Source organism: Neodiprion virginianus, chromosome 3 (assembly GCF_021901495.1).
Source record: "Neodiprion virginianus isolate iyNeoVirg1 chromosome 3, iyNeoVirg1.1, whole genome shotgun sequence".
Classification (NCBI taxonomy): Eukaryota; Metazoa; Arthropoda; class Insecta; order Hymenoptera; family Diprionidae; genus Neodiprion; species Neodiprion virginianus.
In genome coordinates, this window is record NC_060879.1 from 8,527,579 (window position 1) to 8,551,175 (window position 23,597).

Consider the following 23,597-nt stretch of genomic DNA (forward strand, 5'->3'; position numbering starts at 1 on the left):
CAACTAAACTGTATCCCGTATTCACTTCTGACATTTCATTGCAGGAGGCAACCGGCTCTTAAAGTACCGGTGAAATAATATCAGAAACGCGTTGGCGAACGGAACAGAAGTTAAACTGAACCGGAAACGTGTGAAACAAGCCCTGATACGCGGAAAAGGGACGTTTTATCTAGGTATCCGGAAACGTTGTGACCGGACGTTTGTTATTCTGTTCGACTTGAGGGGGATTCAAAGATTACGACGAGAGGAAAAATCGTTTGGAAAATATCCGAACTCTTGTTTTCGCCAAATGTAATCGACGTGAAATGAACGTAAGGGTGAAGTTAGCAAGGGTGTTGCAACGATTCGCGTCTCGAAGAAACAGTTGTTTCGCATTTTTATGAATGTCTGAAATTCGGTGAATTATAATAAGGCAAAACGTGCACATATTTTGAAAACTTGACTACGTCAAAGTCACTGCAGAATTGCGAAATTTTCAGTCTCATAGTTGAACAACAACCTTGTTATGTGATGAGGATGAATCTGAGCAAATTCTATATATATATAGAGAAGTTTTTATTATTAGAACGTTGAAAATGATGAAACTCTGATGTCTTTTATCCGATTCGGATGTTTCCGGGCTCATTTTACTCGCTGAGAAGCTACCCACAAATTTATACTCAAATTAATATCTATGGTTGTTTACTTCAAAGAGACGCCAATAATAAACAGCCACAGATGTATCATATCGTATAACGTGGCAGAAAAAGTCGTCAGCGTCAAAATCGAAAGTCGTAGGCTATGAAAACTGAAATTCTGTAAACCCTGTGGAGTTTTAGCCTTATTTCAGGTAGACACAACCAAAAAGTTTATTTTCTAGCTTTAGCGCGTCGAATTCAAAAGCTTTGGAATCGTCGGGCTTGTGAAATAAAAAAAACGGCACCCTGCAAAAAACGTTTGTTTCTATGGTCGGCACGATAATGGGTCACGGAAATTATTGCGTCATCTCGTTGCGGCAGATGTAAATTCGGAGCTAAATATATTTCAGATTTTTGTGCCCGCGTTAGTCGTAACGAACAACGGGTGAACCGGAAACACCGTTTAATTTAAGATCTGCAGCGGATGTGTGGTCCACTCGAGGAAATCTACCCAAGTTAAAATTTTAAAGCAAAAACCGAATCGTAAAATGTATCAAAAGTCGCCGAAAAATAATTTACCTTTATAATCTGGCAGTAAACGATGGAGTCTGTCCCTTTTTTCATCTAGAAAAGCTTGTTTATGGACTATTTTATACCTCTTTTCCTAATTCATTATTGTCTGTTTGTAATTGGGATTTTTTTGATGCATTGATTATGATCAACAAATGGCAGTACGGATTATTGACTGACGAAAAAAAAAAAAAACGAAAATCTTTCTCGGCGATTGCGGAAACTAGTCTTCTATCTACTATCTACTATTTACTATTCAACTACTAACTATCGGAAAGTTAAGGGATCGTCTCAGTGTGACCCTCCGAAAAATCACTGATTTTCGCGAATTTTTTTTTAATGTTCAAATAAACTAATCGGTCCGGTTTTTTTTTTATAAATAAATACGTTTATGAAGAATACAAAATGATTTTTTTAAAGTTTATTTATTGAGTGCATCATTGTTGTATAAATTGTTGTAATTTCACGTGAAAAAAAAAGGTGCTGCACGGTTTCCACGATGACGGCCGCAATTTTGATCTGAAAAAAAAATTTCAAACAGATTATTGATCTGTAGGAAAGTCGCTATCGCGCTATGGAGGTTTTTTTTTCAAATTTGACAAAATGGCGGCGGTTTGAACAAAAAGTGTCGAATGTGGCCCTTTTTTTCGACAGTTTTTCGTAAAAAAAAATAGGAAGTTTTCAAAAAAAAAAAAAATGCTTCCATAGCGCGATAAAGAATGACGTTTAAAATTTTCTCCCGAAATTGGAACTAGATATCTTTAAAACTCTTCCTTTGAGAGTGGAAACCGTTTTGAAAAACACCATTCTGAGAAAAACGCGTTTAAAGATTGAAGCTGGAAAAGTTTACATAAATCGTTTACTTACGATCAATCGGCGATGCCAGGTCTTGATTTTTTTCTTGGGGGTTTCTCTCGTACGTCTATCCATGGTGGATGTCAAAAACGAACTGAAATGCTTGGACAGTTTATTCTGCAAGGTTATAGAACCTAAGCACCTTAGTACTCGCGCAGGTAGAAAAACCGTTCCCTTTCTACAAGAAACGCTGTAGCGACCGTAATAATTTGAATTTCGATTTAAAAATTTGAGAGAATGTTTAGAACAGTGTATACTATACGATAATGCAAAAAAAAAAAAACAATTTTTTGAAAATTTCACACTGAGACGATCCCTTAAATAGAAAACTAATCCACCGGATTTTCGATAATTTCGAAGAAGTGATTTGAAACGCGGTATCGCAGATTCGTCTTTTTTCATTTATATTTTCACTATTCTCTAGCCTGGCGTGATGTTTTAAATAAATTGACGATAAGTATCGACTTTTTCGGTTAACCAAACCTATTAAACACGGTTGGTTGTATCGACGACGAACCGACCTTCGTTCCTTAGGTCTTGGCGAAGGCCGGAATCTCGATGGCGAACTTGAGAAATGTCTCTTTTCGGCCCACGGTTCGATGTAGGCGTTTATAACGCGATGATACGCGTCTGGTTATCTGCGTGTATACGTATCCTTATATACATTATACGTATAGTATCTACTTCACATTTCATACTTCATTTTATCCGCGAGTTGTACCGGACTCCCTTTTTTAAGGACGCACTAAACCTACAGTCCAGTCAAAAAGCTTTCAAGTCAGAAAAGTGACGTAACGAAGGTTCGAAATTGCGAATGAAATTAAACGTGCCGAATTTATTGCAAATAATATTCCCTTCGGAGAGAAATAACTAAGGAACCATAAATTTCAGCTACAAAAGCACAATTATTTACGGATACGAGGAGATGCCGTTATCGAATAATTTCCGCAGTGAAAGAATCGCGTCTTTTGACTAATCGTTTTCTAATGAATTGATTAAAATTGTACGAAAATCGAACTATCAATAGCCACGGAGTCGATTTTTATACAGGCAAAGAAAGAATTCGTTGAATTTGTAAAATACGACGAAGAGAATGTTTTTTTTTTTTTTTTTATTTCGATTCAAAAATCAAAGCATTCGGAGCTGTATTTGTGTTATCGAATTGAAGCCCGTTTATTCGAATAAATAAAAAATTTCTTCAGCCATATTTAATTGCCATGCATGGTTAATTCTGAGAATTTTTTCTTCCGTATGTACAGTTAAGCGTTAATTTGTTACTCGTATACATCTACGGGTGATCCGCAAACGGGAAATTGAAAACAGATTCTACCACAACGTTCGTTACGCGCATAAGTAAATCGAAAACTTGTAATTATAGGGTCATTCCATGGTTTATCAAAAAGAAAGAGTGTGGCAAAAATCGACTCGCTATTCGCATAATGATTGTATACATCGCAATTATTTTATATAGCATGACGTACGTGTGCGTATAAAATTGGCACCGTGTGTATTGAGGTTTATGATCCACTCCGAAGCTCTCTTGAAATCTGCAAAGTCGTCCGTGTTGTGATATTATATTATCTTACAGCTGAAATATGCAATGGTGTAGATATAACAATTACAGTATACAGGGTGTGCAGTCTTGAACGCGACGCTTCAAGACACACTTCCAAAAGTAACAAAAAGAAAAATAGCTCCTCGAAAACATTTACTTACAATCACCTAGATCTTATTTTCCCCGATTTGTAAACATCTAATTAATTTATTTGAATCAAAACGTTACGTTTAAATTGTTTTTTTTTTTTTTTGTTTTTTTTTTTTGCGTACAGTAAATTGAACATTGAATAGATTATCAGCTGTTATTTAGTAAGCGGGAAAAAATAAATCTGTAGAATTACGAAACCCGAATCATTTAAATATATTAACTTGATCGTTGTTTCAGACTGTCGGTAAAAATAAATTCGATTCCTTAATAATTGAAGTTGAAAATTCGTGAATTCGAGTAAACTTGTTATATTCAAGCGATCTTCGTGCAAATGAAAATAAATATTGTATAATTGAATGTAGAATATTCCATTTATATTTGTTGAAGATTTTTTTTTTTTTTTTTTTTTTATGTCAAACTTGGTTTGAGTTTTAAAACAATTTGAAAGAACTGATTTTTCTTGAAGTCAATGACCGCCATGAAGATGACACGAAAGTAATACCGGGACGGAACAGAATATTGGCGAAAAATTTTAACAGACTCTTTTCGTTGCCAGTATAAATGCAATTTACCGAGATTTCTTAGAACTTGGTCAGAATATAATAATTATCTGTCATGCAACACGGTTTGCCAGTTTTTCCTCATCAATATTTTGCGGAGAAGAATCTCATGAAATTTCATGTTTGCAATGGTAAGAATTCGATGGTGAAATTTTTTTCCGCTGATTTAAGGCCATAAAAATATTTGCATTATCATGTGCTTGGATAAAAAAATTACGAGGAGTTGACAGAGTTGAATCAATCGGGGAAAAGTTTTCTTTAATTGGCTAGTGTCAAAACATCCCAAGCGGAGTTGCAACAAAATTGTATCAGTACCAGGAGTGTTAAAATTTTCGAAACGGCTTCAAGATTATTGGAGAAAAAAAAAAACGACTGGTAGATTGAATGTTAGGTGAATCGAAGCTGTTCAAAAAACACATTCATTCATCAAAGCGGAATTATTGCGATGCTTGAAAAAACCTTTCGCAACTATTTCAAGTTTATGTTCAGACTGTAGCTGTGACACGTGAGATAAGCCATTTTCCCATTCAAACCTTGGGGCTCAGCGATTTGTAATCTTTTCCAAGCATACGCAAGGACATTAGCGCGACAATTTGAAAGCATTCGAGTAAAAAAAACTTGAGCAATCCGCTAACGATATTTGAAATATGTCGAAGCTAAGACTTGTCGAGCAAAATGCATTTCGTCGTGGAAACCTGTCCAGCATGTTTATTCGAATCAGCTGCAGGTGTTGGAAATATTGTATTTTGAGAAGCTGAGAATTTTTCCGACGAGAATTTATGCTGGAGAAATCTTTTGGTCGACTCGAAGATGTCGAAAAAAATTGATCAAAACAAAACGTTGAAGAAATTTGGAGGAAATTTTGGCGGATTTTAAATATCTCAAAGTATACTCTGCATCGGTTACCATATTAACCGGAAGTTACCGATTAATCGTCGTTATTCGAAATTTTTGCTCATATCTGAATTTCAAACTTGAAATGGTAACATCACCCTGTGCATTGAACAGGTATTTCAGTTTTTCTTAAGTATTTCTTGAGTATTAAATTACACCATTAAACCTTATCACAAATTCACACCGTTTCGGTATCGGATAAACGTTCACCTGTACTATATAGATAACGTATATTGTATACAAGGTAGACCACTCTGATTTGGCTGACGATATTTCACATGACTCTCGAAGACACTCATTGTCAGTTTTAGATGAAAAAAGTTATCAAATCTATTTGAATTGTCTAGAATTTTTAAAAACTAATATAATTCTGTGTCAGATATCGAAATTTTTTAACTTTGTTTCCTTCTTCTTTTCAAGAATTTTGTTTTCTTCGTCGGAAGAAAGAGTCAGTCCACCTACACGTTGCTGAAACATTTCAGAATTATTCAAAATTGTCAAATCGTGTCGATCAATATGTTGGTTTTTTCAAACCTGTAGTTAATTAATTAGTTTGGAAAAATGTGAAAAAATCAAGAAAAAAATAAGAACATCAAACCGGCCCACTCCGAATCAAATTTCGGAAATTTTGATAGTTTTTAAAAATTGTTTTAGTTTTTAAAAATTCCAGATAATTCAAATCAATTCGAAAAAATTCGACAGAAGAATCCAAGTGCTTCCAAGAGTCAAAACAGTCGTATAAAAAATCACGAGCCAAATCAGAGACGTCAAGGGTTGAGTTGGCACGGAATGCCCTATGTATAAGTTACTCCCCTGAGCCTGCAGCAGTTTAACGCGCACCGTTGACCAGCTGGTGCAGGCCGGTCAGCTATATATGCGCTGATAAAAAGAAAGACCGCGTTCGGAGAGATAAAAAGAAGGTGGAAACGAACAACGCTAACCAAACTTAGGCATGTACACCCGTTCCATAGCGCGCCTTTTTAACTACGGTTTTCAATTTCTCGCATCTATTGTAGGTGTAATACCTACTCGTGTGTCGTCGTATCCTTTGAAGTTTTTCACACTCGTTGCCTTTGATTTGAAAAGCTGTATCGAATTTTCAGTATCGCTTTCGTCCGTTGGGAATACGATTTATTATTCGCACGCGAACCTTGTTGAATAACTAATTTGGGGTGGGATTTTTCACAACTTCATTGGTCAGGTACACGAAATTTTTTTCTTGGCTGTGTAGATAATGATTTTTTTTTTTTTTTTTATCAATTACAGTAATCAAAATTCGTCTGATATTATAAGTAAATTATTTGACTGATTAATACTCGAATAAATCCTTTCCACAAGTGTTTCAAAACTGCGAATAGAATTTCTTATCAACTTTTTTTCTTTATCTTCGTGGTTTTCATTTCAAGTTTCAAAATTCTCGTCTTTGTTATTATTTTAATACCCTCGAATAATTTGTCGAAACATTGTCAACGTGAAAGTAGATTAGGAGTATCGAACAAATTTTTAACTTGAGAAACAACAAGTTTTGCTTTCTTAAAAAGCTTCTATCTGCAGTTCGAAAGAGTTTCTTTTTCTACTTTTTGTATTATAATGAGAAACAAGATGAGAGTGTTTTCATGTAAGTTTGAAACATTTTTTACTCGCAGTGAGTAAAAACATTCTCTTCCGTGAGAATCATTCCGAGAGAATAGTTTTTCTTTTCATTTAAACGGATCATTAACAATTTTTTCCAAAACCGTGACGACACATCCTTCAAAAATATTTCATATCAAGTCCAGAGAGAATCGAGATTCGAGGACACCTATTACGTGCATACTTATATGCATGTACATAATCTGTAGCGATGAAGGAAGACAAAGAGTAGACGTGTAGGACACTGCAGGAAGTGGCGGACAGGTAGGGAACAACGTAACATCCGGTGTCGATGGATAACGAGGACAAAGCGGCTGGAAATCCTTCCGCCTTTTTGTCCTACAAAATTGAAATATACCCACGTGAAAGCACGACGCGTGACTTGGTCAATGGGAGGAGGAGGTTCGAATGTCGGGGGCGAAGGACGGCCGAACGCTTTCATAAAATATGAAACCTAATGCGCGTCTGTAATTGCGAGTCTTTAAAAAAATATGTTACTTTTGTGGAGATCACTTTGCGCACAGGAAGTACGATTTATTATACACGCTTTGGCCAATAACGGTTGTATCGTGTACCGGGACAATCTCTTGAAGCTTGAATATCAGCTGCGCATGCGCGAGTTTTATCGCCTGTTTGTGCAGGCTGGCCATCCCGAGTTTTCAGCTCTCAAACTCTGTTTCTGGCGGCGATGTAGTTGATACGAATTTTCGAGGTTAGAATCTCAAATAATTGAGCTAGCGACTCCGAAGGGTTTGGTAAGCATTTGTTATTGGGTCGGAGAGTTGATTCTTCAAAGAACGGTCGGAATTTGATGCTTATGCCTTTTGAAAATTCAAACGTAGACATCTTGTGTACGTTGGCATTCTGCTTCGTAGACAAAAGTATCGCTGCGGGGAAGATTTTGCCGACCAATGAGATTGAGTTATTTGGCGCATGCGCGGTTGATTTTCAAGTTTCAAGAGATTGTCCCGGTATATGTGTTGAGGGGTTATATACAGTTAGAAGGCCGAAAAAAAGCGAATTTTCCAGAACTTTTTCTGAAAAAACTTTTAAATTTATTGATCTAAAAATTTGTACACATATTATGGTATCTTTTAACTGTATTTTAAGACTTAGTATTAGTAAAAATATTCATTTGGATAGGAGCTACAGCTGATCTCCGGGAGCTCCTCTCAAAAAAGACGTTTTGCGGTGACAACTATATCTTTGAACTGGATTCTCAGAAATTAAAAAACCAAACAGATTTCGTTTAAGTAATGTTAAATCTAGTAAATAATCGAAGGAATAAGCAAAACAAATTTTTTTGACAAAATGGCGGTTTCTCAAAAAAAAAAAAAAAACGATTTTTGACCAAAATTTCGGCCTTAAATTGTTTATAAAAAAAAAAAATATTTATCTGTGAGAAGAAATCTTCGATTAATTACTAAAAAATATATTTGAGAAGCTCGTGTTAAAATTTGAGACTAATCGGTTCAGCCGTTTTCGAGTAATGTTGGTCACCGACTTTGTCAACACCATTTTGAGAAAAACGCGTTTAAAGTTGGGGGAGAGAAAAATAAAAAATTTACCTTCCAGGTATGAAAAAAACAGTAACACACTGTTGCTTTACGCATCTAAATATATTAGAAGGGAACATTCACAATAGGCAGGTGCATAAAAGGGACAGCGTTCCTGGTAAGCCCTTCCGCTCTGGCCTTGTACTTTCGAGCACTCTGAAACGCCTTTTCAAATTTGCGTGTAACTTCGAAAATATTCACCGGAACGATCTGAAATTTTCTGTGTGTATTCTTGAATATATGTACATTAAGAAAATAAAATAAAAAAAGAAAATCGATTTTTTGAAAATTCTAACTGTATATAACCCCTTAAGGGATCATTCCAGTGTTATCCTCCGAAAAATCACGGATTTCAGTGATTTTTTTTTTATTGATAGGATAAAGTAATCAATCTAATTTTTTGTTTTTTTTTTTTTTGCAAATTAAGGCAAGAATGACGAATACAAAATGATTTTTTTTAAGTTGATTTATTGATATTTTTATAACATAAAAAATTATTGAAAAATTCAGTTTAAAAAAAAGTTTCTGGATGGCGTCCATGATTGCGGTCTTAATTTTGTCTGAAAAAAAAATTCCAAAGAAATTCTTAATCTATAGGAAAGCCGCTATCGGGCTATGGAAGCTTTTTTTTATGAATTTGACAAAATGGCGGCTGTCTGAACAAAACAGATCAAATTTAGCATTTTTTTCGACAGTTTTTCGTAGAAAAAATTTCAGAAAAAAAAATCCTTCCATAGGACGATAGGAAATGACGTGAAGAATATTCTGTTTAAATTTGAAACGATAGCTTGAAAACTCTTCTTTTGAGAGTGGACGCCGTTTTGTAAACCACCGTTCCGAGAAAAACGCGTTTAAAGTTTGGAAAGAGATATTTTCATATAAATCGTGTACTTGCGATCAATCGGCGACACCATGTAGAATGTGTATAACAGTCTATACTAAGCGTTAATGCAAAAAAAAAAAAAAAAAAGAAAAAAAAACGATTTTTTGTAAATTTCACACTGGATCCTTTAAGGAGATTGATTGACCAAAAGTCGATTCTTTTTATTCACTTCAATACGAGGTGGTCGTTATAAATTGAATATTTGTCAGATCATTATATTCGTAGGCTGTGAATATCTCTTTGAAAGTACAAAAATAGAAGATACTGGAACCAAAAATAAAAGCTTAGATATCGATTTCATTACTCTACGATTGCTTATTTTATTCTGAATACTGTTTTCCACAGAATCTCGTGAAACGAATTTTATTTCTTTCGCAGTAGTCGATTTAATTAATATCGCCATTCGTTGATCGTAAAAAATACCGGTAATACAATCTTTCATGGCATAAGAAAGTGTACCGTTATTATTTTCCTTTTTTTTCTGACTGTTTCAGTAGAGGCAAAAGTGATCCTAACTTTGTAAACTTTTGGAAACTGCAGGTACAGGCATTAAAACACAATTGCTTCACAAAACCCTTATGACTGACTATATGATATTATAGTTTGAAATCACGATTGAAGACGACGAATAAACTTTTGCTTTGCTTAAAGAATCATTTACAAGGCTAGTATTTTTTTTTCCATAGTTGCTGCTACACATTTTTTTTTGATCGACTTGAATCTTAGTTCAGAAAATTTTCGACTATGCCAGAAATATTCGATCCCAGAAAAAAATGTCGGCAAAAACTGAAGTAAGTTGACCGAGTCGCCGCGAAAAAAAACTATCAACTCTACTCTCAAATTTAAATGCTGTGTAGGAAAAAATAACACTAAATGTCATTTAAACTAGTGGAAATTGACGTGCCTTTGGAGACCATATAATCCAATATTTATTACAATTTGTAAATTCGATGCAAAATCTTACCACCGAACTTATAAAAAAAAAAAAACAAAAGAAAAAAAAGAAATCATTCGTTCGCTTGGTCTAAATAATTTTTTCGTCGTTGTAATTCAACACAAGTTTCTTTCTTCTTCTTCTTCTTCTTCTTCTTCCGCTTCTTCAGATCGCCGGGATTTCCCATGAATACTTGCTCGAAATATTCTTCTGTCCTTTCAGTTACGGAACGAGATACGAACTGCAGGCAAGCAGGATATGGTCTATTCTTTTCCATCACAATTACACAATTAATTTCACGTTATTTGATTGAAAAACTGTGCACTAAGCTGTTACAAGTCCTCGTCATTTGTAAAATATAGATACATGAACATAACACACGTTACACAACGCGCCTTAGTCATCATCATCATCATCATTTTATACGTAAGTCGCAAAACATTCCGCAGCTCTTGCTGCCTCACATCGACGCCAATTGTTACAAAGGGTCGAATATCCATCAACTATATCTGGATTTATCCTCTTTGAATACACGCGCGTTTTTCCTCCGGTCAATTGAATACGTATTTTTATCAAAACTTTTGGCATTCGGCACATTAACACTGATTATTAAGGGTATGTGGTACTCCTACTCTTACCGACCGAGCAAATTTTCTTTGACACTTCGCTTCTCATGTTAAATGAACAAACGAACTGATAAGTTTCAAATTTTACAATATGTATCACAAATTGATATCAGCTGATTTTTGAGGAATTCATTCGATTTGCGGACCTATCAATTTCATTAAGGGGGGTATTTATGGACAAAAAATTGATATTCGGTCTTTTGCATTTTTATACACTTTCATCCCTCCTCTGAATGGGCCCCTATCGATTTTGGTTACAGAAAAATTTTTAGTGATCGAAAATAAGAAAAATTATTCCTCTAAAAAAATATTTAAAAAATACAAAAAATCAATTCTCCACTCTGAACTATGGCTCAAAATGTTTGTCTTGGGACCCAGAAATTATGTGAATTTTTGTAAAAAAAAAAATGAAAAATGGCGTTTTTTTTTTAGGACCATGAAAGGGTTTGTAACATTTTTTAAAAAAGAATGGTCGGAACGAAAAATCTAAAAAAAATAGTGAGTGCTTTTTTTAGGTTACAGAATCATATAAAAAATAATGAAGCAAATTGGCGGGCGTCAGGGAAAATGTCCTCTCAAATGGCATGGAATACCTCATATACATGTTTCTCTTGGCGTGAAACGTATCCTAGCGTTGGTCCTTTACGCTATAGTCGTTATATTCATAATAATTGTGTATAACAATTGCGTCGGTTAACCATAAGTTACGAAACTCCGTTGCTGCTGACGAAGAGTGAATAGTCGCAGTGTTATAGACGGGTAATTGAGGCATTAAACGCTTTCTCATAGCCCCCTACACGTGGCATTTTACTTCTACAGCACCTCGTCGATAAACTCTATTTGACGGTAAATTAATTTTACTTAAAACTGATTTAACTCTCCTCTCAGCCGACGAGCTAACTCCGTGGAAAAAAATTTGACGGTGTTTTTTAAACACGTCAAATTGTTTCGGAGCAACGGTTATTACGACAATTTTATGGTACACACCAGAATTTCCAATTGCAAAGATGTATTGAACTAATTGAAGGATTTCGAAGATTTTTGTAGATTTAATCGATGCCGAAGAGTTTACTCAATCTTTTAATACACTTCGCGTGTAATAAAATTTCACGCTATTTTTCGTTGCATGATTTCACAAAATTTTCACCCTACTCGTTTTATTTTATTACAAGGTTTCGACGATGCGTCAAGATAACTTTAAATGATCTCGAAAAATTATTATACGGATATTAGCGATTTTAGAAAGTTTCGTGAAATTTCGATGATTTACGATTTGAAAAATCTCGTGGAACTTCAAACGTTTTATACAAAGGATTTCAAAAGAATTTACGCAATCGTGAACAAAAGATTTCCATAAATGGTCTAACTTTGTCTAACCGGTGAATAGAAAATTTGAAATATTCAAGTTCAACCCCGGTTCATCTACATTGAGGCGATGATCAACAATTAGTCAAAATCAAGCATAATCTCGACTGGCGCTTTTCTGATCAGCGGCAGTGCAAATATCCGTTATTTTCAATGAAAAATAATTGTAGAAATGAAATTATGTTGTGTTATATTGCCTATTTTCCAGACCAATGATAGAAAATTGTATAAAAGAGCGAATCCCGGATAATTGGTTCGAATCTGAATTGCAATAAACTGTTGAGTTGAACGCGGCTTATAAGTGGCAAAGACGCGAGGTGAATTTTGGCCCAAGTGACTGACGAGAAAAGCGACGCAAAGCGATCGAAATGCCGCGAAGATCGAAATTTTAAACGCGCTTCTGAATTCGTTTGTATTCACCTGAATGTAACGACTCGCTATTGGATAATAAAAAGTGATGCAGAGTGTCGCAAGTTCCCCGGACGGCGTCTCGCCGGGCGGAAGACGCCTTTCAAGGAGTTTTCATTCCTGTCTCCGAGGAGCCGACCACGAGGATCACGAATCAGGTATAAATTCACCCCTCTCTTTAAAAGTCGATAAAGTTATAGCCCGATAATTGTGCTTGAATTGCGTTGTTCAATCGGTTGGAGATCGTAAAACCGCTGAATGCCAACTAAACTGTTAAAAATTTTCTGTTGTAAATTTGCTAAAAACGTACAGGAAGCATTACTCGAGTTCAGTATTGTGAGTTTACTGTACATGTAATAAGTAATTTTATTATTAGTAATTGATAGCACTGTTCAGTAAAATTACCAAACGTCGGTGCGATAAAGAATCGTAAACTTGGATATCGTTACTACAATACAGGATACAGAAATTTTGAATAAAAGTTTGTTAAATTTACTACACGAGTTTGGTAACTTTATGGTAAATGTGTACTAAAACTGTGCGGTGAAAAAAATCGATAACAAACACTTCGATAATTGATTTGATTGACTTTTTATGAGCACAGATATCATCCTAACAACTTCTCGGTAGCTGCATTCTATGAAGACGGATTTTAGATCGAATAGAAAAATTGCAGCATAATTTGTTCCCATCCGGGTTCGAAGCCTGTTCACTCGCAATGTTTGGATTAATAGTTATGCGCCAAACTATCTTATGGAATATCATGATTTCGTTAGATTCGTAATACAATGGACGGTCCATACGGGCATGACAAATAATACAGTCAATGATAGCTTACGAATAAGATATTTTCAAAATTCCTACTCACGATACAATTTTTGACGAATTTACGAACCCAGTTACTAGCTAAATTTAGTCAATTTTCAGAACCTGTCAGTAAATTTACGGTGTAATTGTCACAAATTTAAAATTTGATTAATAATTTTTCTCATAGATTGCTCAAATCTGATACTGTTAGGGATATCGTATACAATTTATATATGCACAAATTTCGTAATTTCCAAAAACTGGGAAATTTTTCGAAATTTTTCAAACACATTACGTTCAACATTTTATAAATCAGTTTTAGGAAATTCGAAATCACACTAATTGTAGAGCAAAATTAATAGAGATGTACATCGATTCATTTTGCCACAATATATTTTTCATTCCAACAGATTCTGATCGAATTTTTTCGTACATGTGTTTGTTAATTTCAGTGGCATGTTTAGTAAATTCCAAATGCCGTACAGTAAAAGTATAGTACGTTTAGAAATATTTTATCACAACAGTTTAAGAACATTCAAAATACGCTTTTGTGTTTTTCTAAGCAAGAAGCAAAATTAAGAAATTTCATTCAGAATGCTGAGTAATTCAATTTCAAACACCAAATTTTTACTTCTTTTACTAGAATTTTGTGTAGCAAATTTGTGTAGCAAATTTACGTGCACGTTTGTCTTTACAATAGAGCAGTGCGATTAATCTATTAATCGTGGGCGTTGATCAATTTTTTTCCGATGAATTGTTTTGTTTTCGATCAATCGGCCTTTTCAATTAATCTCTTCTTCCGTTGATCAATTAATCAGCTCCTTAAGCAAACAATTGATCGAAGACCGCGATCAATTGATTTATTGCCCAGCCCTACTTTACAATCACACCACTGTTTGAATAATTTTAGTTTCATGATATCAGCTCCAAATTCGTAATCGAGCCAAACCCGTTGTCAAATTTTTTTGCACCGATATGTTGCTATATTGAGCGTCGTAATGAATTTTGCTTTTTCAAATTCACGCCCGTGTTTCGTTGCGCTGAATGTGAACGTCATGGTTCAAGGGGTTAGAGGAAGTCACGTTAACGTGTAACGTTTTTTTCAAACTTGCATCATCAACCTTCCGCTAATTTTTTCTCGCGTAACAGTAGAGTTGAAACGTAGCCGAAAAATCTTTTCGAGATCGAAAATCGTAGAATATTTAACAGCCCGTGTGTAGGAAACGGAAGTGAATATCATATTGCAGGCAACCCCTTTTCTGCAATTCGATTAAAAATTCTCTCTTTGCTGTTCCGATACACAATTCACAATTGCTGTATGAATATTCATCGCGGGATTTTCACGACGGAATGTTGAAACTGATAGACGAAATAGCGTCGCGAAAGAACTGATTGAATGTTTCACAATGGTTGCTTTCTCGCCCACTTGAACACTCGTTTATATTTTGAGAAAATTCCAACGAACCGAAAATCCCTAGAAAAAAAATTTTTGCTCGATTTCCCGAAATTTTAAAGGTCGTTAAATAACAACTGCCACGATTTCCGAGTTCGTTTCAAATTTTCATTTTTTACCTAATTTCATTTAATCAGGTACCTCAAATATCTTCAGATTGAACAACACAATTAAACTACGGTAAAAACGCTGCATCCAAATTACCTCTTCAAAGTATTTATATTTATACCGATACGTATTTGCCGTCTACACCAGTCAGCTGCTGGTAATGTGTGACTCGACAACTCATTTGAATAAACTGCCTCACCGTTCCATCTTTAACAAACTTTGTTTAACATGAAGTGCCGATTGCGCAAATATAACCTTAAAATTTCAGCTCCGCAATGTTTGTCATGAAAAGAAGTTAATTGCCCGCTATTAAACCCATTGATGTGATTTGAAATCGTGTCGCCTCACCGTCACTCTATCTTGAATACGCAAAACTGACTTCATAGAACGGTTACAAGCGGTAAAGTCTAGTCGTGAAGTCTCGAGGCGAGTGGAACGGTCACGTGTCTAGTTCCCAATCCTTACCGCTAACTATCCTACACTTCGTCAGGTAATTCCACAATATTATCCTGCCTTATGTTCTAAACGTGATCCATCACACAATGTAAGTATTTACTTTCCCATAATATTGACAGTTAAATTGATCGAGAGAAAGTTTTTAATTGCCGTAACGCGAAACGACGATCTCGTATGCAGAACCAATTCGTTTAGGTATGTCTCGCTTATGTTTTCTGCTTTTAAACTTTCCTCCGCACTTTTCAGCTCTCTCTCCACTTTACGCCCGAAGATAAATCTCTGCGAGTTCAGGGCGCTCGGCACTCAACTTACGTACGTTTAGCCAGGTTGACTCTGTCAATTGACAGCTAGTTTTACCCTCCGGTCATGTGGGATACTTCAGCTGTCAGTGACCGAATCAAACTCACCGCGTATACGCCGGTCCTAAACCTCTCAACGCGCATGTTTGCTGTTGCAGTGTTTAAATATAAACACCGGCTCGCTATCGAACTTGAAGCACGTGATCTTTTCGACAGCTGCAGCAAAGATTCGCCAAGAGGGTCAAGTATGAGCAGACTGTAAGGTTTATCGACGAGTATATATTTAGTGCACATTTACTAACGATTTCTATCATTTTTTAACATTGGAACGTGAAAAATAATATTTAGCATCAGTGATTCCGTATTATACTTGCTTTTGAACCTTTGAAAAGTTAGGACTACGCAATTATTTGAGCAATTTGTTAACAAACAATCAGGTCACCGGTGTGGAATTAATGGAGATATGTTTCAGATATAAAAGTATACGATTTCAATTTCAAGTTTCACTAGATTATTTGTCGTTAGCAAAATTTAGTTTATGGAATAAATAGTATCCATTTTTTCACTTCTTTGTCACGTGAGCCGTCGATAACGTAAAACTCTGTTCTTGTCGAGGAATTCTTTGAGTCCAGTTGCCTTCGGAAGGTTTGCGGGCGAATGCCTCTTATTACCGACGCAAGTGATTTGCTACGTTGTCGGTAAGACAGGAGTCTCTTTTTACCTCAGCAGCATATCTGCTGGTAACACGGATATCTATTTACATTAGCGAATGCCTCCAATTAAACGACGCGGCAAATTTAAGTTCCGCAATTAACTAAACGTTGAATTCATTAACGATCAATAATTAAGTAGAATAAATTATCCGTCTCATTAGTCCCATCGATCATGAATAAACGTGTCAATTAATTAAGACCGCGTACCAATTTCTTTACCGTGTTAATTTCTGCCACGTGAAAATATCCATAAATATGAAATATACGGTTTTTAATTTTTGAGTATAAATATAGAAGTTTGCGAGGATTTTCAACGTCTCCGCGACGTTGCGATTGCAAAGTCAGATTGTAAAGAATTAACGGTTATTCCACATCGTCAATCAGTAAGTACAATACAACGATGATGTGAGGTAAAGAATTCGATACGCGTATTAACCGTAGCTGTGAACGCCGCGTGCGCTTAATCTGCCTGGAGTAAAATACTCGAGTACTTTACATGGTGCTAGCGTATAAGGCCAAGGTGGTTTATAGTCGTCTTATAAGGCACGGGCTTTGCCCCGACGGCTGTCAGTTCTTCGTGTTACACTGCAGGTTTAAGGTACACTGACCTCTGCAACGCACCCTGAAAGCCTACACGCCACTCGCGGTATGAGTTCGAAAATTATGCGAGCAATTACGAGAATCACTTGCATGGAAACAAAAATAAGAATGATTTTTTTCAACCCTTGTACGCAATTTAATTATCTTCCAGTAATTTATAAATAAAATTAGAACAAAAATTGGAAAACGAAACTGCTACAAGATTTCAAAATTTGAAAATTCAGTTGACTTTTACTCATTCTTTGTGAATATCACATCTAGCCCGAACAATAAATCGATTGGTCAATAATTTGAATCGCTATTTACATTCCATCGAGTTCTTGAAGAGTAATCAGTGAATCGAAAACAGTCCGCGACGGTATAATGCAGAGAAACATGCAAAACTTGAATATTTTCACTGTAGAAAAACTCCATTTATTAACATATTTTTGGAAACTTAGCCCTGCTCGACCAGAAGGTAGTATTACAATATTTACATTCTGTACATAGAAAAACTTATTTCTTAGATGATTCATTTATTAAAAATCTTAGGTGCGTAATATATATTAGGGTGTTTTAAAACAAAAAAAATATGTCCTCAAAATATATCCAACAGTTTCATTTAGGTATAAAAATACGCCTGTTAAAATATTAACTCTTTAATATTAACATTAAGAGGTTGCTCATCGCGCATTTCTATTTTCTTTAAGAATAACGTGGAAAAAAATGATTTCTGCTCCTTCTGATTATTGTAACTCTAGCTAACGATGCGTCGTAGAGGAAATTCGCTGTTATATTTTTGTGTAGAGAATTGAACGCTCTTCAAAAAAGGTCTTCTATTATTTTCTGACGAATTCACCTTTTCAAAAGTTATTCGGGGTCAAAAGTTATTTAAGGAAAATTGAATCGTTCGTTGGATTTGTGGAGCACAAAAAACTTCGAACAAAGGTTTTTATTATTTTGTTGTCAATGGAAATAGGTTCTTGATACGTGTTCAGTTTGTTTCGACACAGTTGTTGCTTACCCACCATTCTACTCAACTCTCCGCAAATCTGGCAACGATTTTCCTAACACTCGTGCAGCACCTTATTGTGAAGCACGAGACAATGCACGTGTTATTTGTGCTTACGAGGACAAGGAGAAAAGGATAAAAAGAGAAGCACACGATTAAAAATGAAAGGAATAAAAATTGCAGTTGCTGCGAGTACGTCGCATCCTCCCGCTGCCCTTAACGCATGCTGTAAGACCCCCGTAATTATCATTGAGTCAAGCTTGCATCATTATCGCATCGGAAGAATTACGCGTTATGTTTGTACCTATCTCTCGCGGATAATAAAGTCGTTCGTTACGAGCTTGACGCGAGTCATAAATACACATGCTTTCGCGAAGGACCGTATCGTTCTGTATCTTTTCACCGTCACACCATAACGCTTCGTCGTATGACAGTGTATGACAGCATGCACCTCGTCCATCCGTGTCACGTTCCGCGGCTAATGTCATCTTTGCATAATTTTTATTCACGATACGCCTGTACGTTCCTATTTATACACCCGTGAGTATAAAATCTATTGAAAAACTCGCGAGAACTCTGCGATTTAAAAATTTGTTATAATCATTCCCGCTTACCTCGTACATCAGAAAAGATTTTCTCCATTCTAGCGAATGGAATGTTTTCAACTGGGAAGCTTCTTTGTTGCTTTCTGAGACGTCGAATAACGACCTTATATCGTGCATATTGATACAGGTATTTTCAGAAGTAGATGCAAACTGGAGATTCAGAGACAGCGTGTATTTATTGCACCTCGCTTCTCAGTTATCTGCCTCGGCACGACTAAACGGAAGTCAAACGGTGGCAGGCCGATCACGATTCTCTGTTTCCTGTCTGACACGAGACATTCAATTGCGCTAGGTGCCTGTGCACACGGTGTATTTAACTTATCATCGATGCTGTACAGTCCGTACATTTTGAAATGAAAGTTTCCTCCGAAGGTGGCAAATACCACGAAGATTAGATCACTCTAAAAACAATTCACGCGAAGACGTCACTGATTGATCAATAATTGCTAAACATCTTGAGAGAAAATGGTAAAACTTAACCGGCCGAGTTACCAACTGCGCATGCGCAAGATAATTCAACTCCTTTAGCCACGAGATCGTATCGCGGTAATATTTTCGTCTGCAAGGCAAAAGAAGCCAACTCACTCAAAACGGCGAATTAAAATTATGTTTTTATGTTGGCTCGTAGCAGTCATGCAGAATTATCAGTCTGTCAACAATAAAAGTTTGTCAAGCCTTCCGAATCGCTGTGTTAACCGATCGATACCTGCTTGACGCAAAAGTAAAAAGTAAAACAGCAACGCCTACACATAACCTCCATCAGCCGCGTTCGACAGCTGAATTTTGAAGTGGCCAGCCTGCGTGACGTCCGATAATACTGCGCATGCGCAGTCAGACGCTCAATCTGACGTTTCAGCCGTTTATTTCGATCCAGTATCATTGCGATTCGCTCTTCTCTTAAGACTCGTTCGAGATATGCTACATTGTTGAACCATGAGTAAACCACGATCGTGTAACCGTAGATTTTTCACGTTCCGTAAAGTTTACAAACGAAGTCACGAGCCTGAGTGAATCATTGTTGAATGTGCCTACCAGGCCCGTGACTCTGTATCGGAACAGCGAGTCTGGTACAATCCATCGGAAACGATGCGATCCAGCATATCTTCCGTAAAATTTATATCGCCGGTCATTTGCCGAGGACGACACTGTTCCAGTTGCCCTGGATTCTCTGCAGGCCCGTCGCGATCCTCGTTTGTTTGTTTCCTTTTTGTCTATTTTTACCCGCACGGAAATCGAGTTTGACTAGAACAAACAAATCCCCCGGTCCCTCGTGCAGTATCGTCGTCGTCCTCGTTTTACGAGTGTCAGGAAGTTACTCGAGCACTGTAGATATATTTCCTAGCCTCTGGGGTTTCGACGGATCGAGGTGAAAGAAATTGAATCTGAAGACTGCGGAGACACCATAGATTCTCATTTCCAGTCATATATCTCGATGAATATCAATTCAAACGTATCGAGTTATACATGAACAAGATGTCAAATCGTAATGTTCACGGATTCGTGCAAAAGTCTGTGCGCTGTTCTTTCGAAGAAATTATACCAAGGAATCGATCCGGAGAAGGATAGAGAAATATTCAGCAATTATTCTGTATATGTACAATTTGAACTGCATGGAAAGAAATCCGGAAAAGATGAGGGCAAGTTCTCATGTTTTTTGTATCCAATGTCCAGCGCTGCGGGTCGCTTGTTGAACAGCGAGCACAGGATAAAGGATAATTCCGGGACGTCGCGGCCCACCATTGTCATAGTCCAGTATTGAATTACGGGTCATTGCTACGTCGTGCAACTCGTATATTTAGCTGCTTCACTGGTCCATCGATCTCTAAATCCGAAATAGAAATGCAAGGCAGTGTCCCTCTCGGTTGGACCTTTATGCAAATTAGTTTACTGCAGATAAAACGGGTGCCGTCTCACTCCCCTAATTCGTGTGACAGTTTTGTAAACGGTTGTCCTTCGACAGGCGGTATTAACGAGGTTGGTCAGCGAAAAATCGATTCTTTTTATCAATTCTACAACGCGATACGTTCACACTAAGTATTTATTAAATTTTTGTACTTACAGGATACAAAGATCTCTCTAAGAATGAAAAAAAAAAGCAAAAAAACAAAAAGGAACAAAGCACTGGAATTACGTAAACGAAAGATTATAGATAGCGTTGTTTCATTTGAAATCGCTTAAGATTGTTCAAAATCTGGTATAGATTCGGTAGATTTGTTCGATTGTCAGCGAATCTGTTGATAATAACCTTCTGAATAAAAGGTGCTATCGTCGGCTGATATTGAACGGATCTGCTAGATTTTGAATCATTTTTAAACGATTTGAAATGTTCAACCATCGATATCTAAGCTTCAGTTTCTAATTTAAATATTTACTAGAAACATTTTTTTTTTTTTTTTGTTTCCACTTGAAAAAATTAATCAATATGGTAATAAAGGATATCTATTGAATCAAATTTTTAAAGGTCACTCTCGAAATCTGGAGTTTTACCATTTCATTGATATTGGGGAATCGTAATTTTTTTAAATCGCTACTGCTTAGCCATTCATTCGAACAATTCGGAGTTCCATTTAATGACGCGAATTTGATCATGAAAGAATTTCAGAGGGAGTTAAATCTTCGCGAAAGTTTCCATTGAGCGAAATTCGACGCTCAAACAGTTTAGAATTAAAATTTATGTAAAAATCCTTATATCATTTACAGAAATTTCAATTCTTTACGTGTAAAATACTTCTGAGATCAAGTTGACATCTTCCTCGCGTTATTTAAAGTAGAAAAACTTCGAATTCCGAGTGACCTACGAAAATGTGTACTTCGACAAAGATTTCGCTTTTTAAATATACCTACAAGTTGTTCGAGTGGAAACACCCTGATACGCGTTCTTCTGATCGCCGTGGGTACCAGACGTTCAGCAGTCTGCCGCTCTCACGATTCGGTGTTTCTCATTACTACAGACACGTTGTTTCATCCATCCGTTGAACTGCTGGTAGGGCTTCGGATCGTCGCGACGACGACGTGTTTGCAGACAAGCCGCGCCACCACGAGAACACTTTCACCGTTGCATTTACACGCTCTACGCTCGATTTGACCTCCTTCACTTTGCCGGGAATTCGATAGTAACGTGTATTGCCTTATAACTGACAAGCGCGGTTCTGTCTATCGGAGTCTGCTATTATACAATTCCGATTACTTCGGTGCCCGCTAAAGCCACACACGTTTCAATCTCGAACTGAAAAATTGAATTCTATAAACAGTTTAATAACTACTGCTGAATTAAATTTCCTCAGTCTTCCACCTGAGAAGTATCCGGAAATTTCAATCTCTTCACGCGGCGAATCGAGATTACTCTTCAAATGCGAAATTCTGCTGAGTTAATCGACTCAACAATTTAACCGCTTGATCTCAAACAAGTGGACAAAAACTTCACCCGGAAGCTACATTTAATTAGTTTCTTATTTAAGCATTGTCACGCTGGAATTCTCCGGTTATAATTATTACCCAATCCGCGTTTATACATGCTGCTGTACCTGTACTCAAGTTTGTTGGAACGTAAACCGAGGAAACCATAAGGCAAGGTCCAAATGCCATCGGACTCAATTAATTATTTCACCACTATCTCAGGTCTTTGCGTTCCATTTGCAGGATGAGGAAATATGGAGGATTTAAATTTAAGAGTGGTACTCAGCTAAGCGAATATGAATCCATTCAAATATATAATAGTCTAGTTCAGTTGAATTACAGGTACAAGTCACATATTATGTGATTCTGATTATATGCTGATGAACTACTCGAAAGATTGTCTGCGGTATGTATTCTAATCAATTGTCTCGTTTCAACGAGCAGAAAATGCGATTAAATTGATTAAAACTTCCACAGTTGCAGTTTGAATTCAATTCTCGTTTTTGTTAATATTATCGATACTACGAGAATACGAAGGCAGCAAGTGGACGAGAGAAAAGAAGAAAGAAGGAGTCGAGCGATTTGATCTTGACCAATCGAGTCAACTACCCAAACGAATTCCGCACAGTGCAGTTCAGCCGAGACACAATTGGCTGTAGGAAAAAAGTAAGCCGCACAATTGTTGCAAGATGGGGGAAAAAGGTTACTGAACTCTTCCGTTGTCGCATGCATAAACCTCTTGTTCTACATCAGGATCTCCGTCCATGGTTGTAGAAGATAAAAATGAAAAAGATGGCCGTGTAAAAGGATGGAGAGAAGAGAACTGTGAGGAAAAACGCTTGACGCGCGTCACCAAAGAACCAGGATCCATTACAGACAGAGTCTGACTGAGAAAACTCTACCGTATAACCACGTCCGTATATAACTTATAACTTGCGCAGTGGTACATACATCATGTTTCTTGTGCCTCTAGTGTTTCTCATTCACCGTCATCTGTGATGCAGCATGGAGCGCCGGATGAAATTGCAGGCATCATAGGTGGACGAACCGTTTCACGGCTATTTTTTCGCTCATGCATTTTATTTATAGAGGTTTAGAGCTTACGCATAAGCGCAACGCGATGAATGTTTATCGGTTGGATTACTTAGCTTTTCCCCACTTCAACTTTACGGGGAGTTGAATTATTACATCGAGAGAAAAGTTTACAAAGCTCTGATCATTGTACAGTAGTCGAATCTTTTCGTTTTCTACCGTAACTGATACATATAGTTTTGGCTACAAGATGAAAGTTAATTTTGTGGCTGTTACCGGAAAATCTCTAGTACGTGTTATTGTTTCTTTAGATTTTCGTAATTCGTATCATCTAAATTGATGTTCAAGCCTTATTTACCCATTTTTATAGAATCTTATACTAACTGTAACTGATGAATCTTTTCACAATGTGAAGAATCCAAGTGAGCCATAATCCCGTGCACAATATCAATTGATCGGTCACTCTTTGCTCTGAACTTGTTATAAGCTCAGGTCTCAGAAAAAGTGTATCGTCTTTGTTTATTATAGGTAA

The 23,597-nt window shown here is 36.5% G+C and overlaps 1 protein-coding gene across 11 annotated transcripts in view; it reads left to right on the forward strand.

The window, feature by feature from the left end:
* LOC124301442 (ras GTPase-activating protein raskol) overlaps nucleotides 1-23,597 on the forward strand; it is a 241,148-nt gene that overhangs the window by 167,724 nt on the left and 49,827 nt on the right. For 2 of the 11 annotated variants that reach the window (XM_046756484.1, XM_046756485.1), the window contains exon 2: nucleotides 12,406-12,763. The exons of 7 other annotated variants lie outside the window; for them this stretch is intronic. In XM_046756484.1, the coding sequence (XP_046612440.1) occupies nucleotides 12,655-12,763 (109 nt within the window). In that variant the 5' untranslated portion in view covers nucleotides 12,406-12,654. Of the gene's footprint in view, nucleotides 1-11,663; nucleotides 11,679-12,121; nucleotides 12,764-23,597 lie in introns of those variants that run through there. 2 more of the 11 variants (XM_046756487.1, XM_046756486.1) reach the window with 2 other exon arrangements.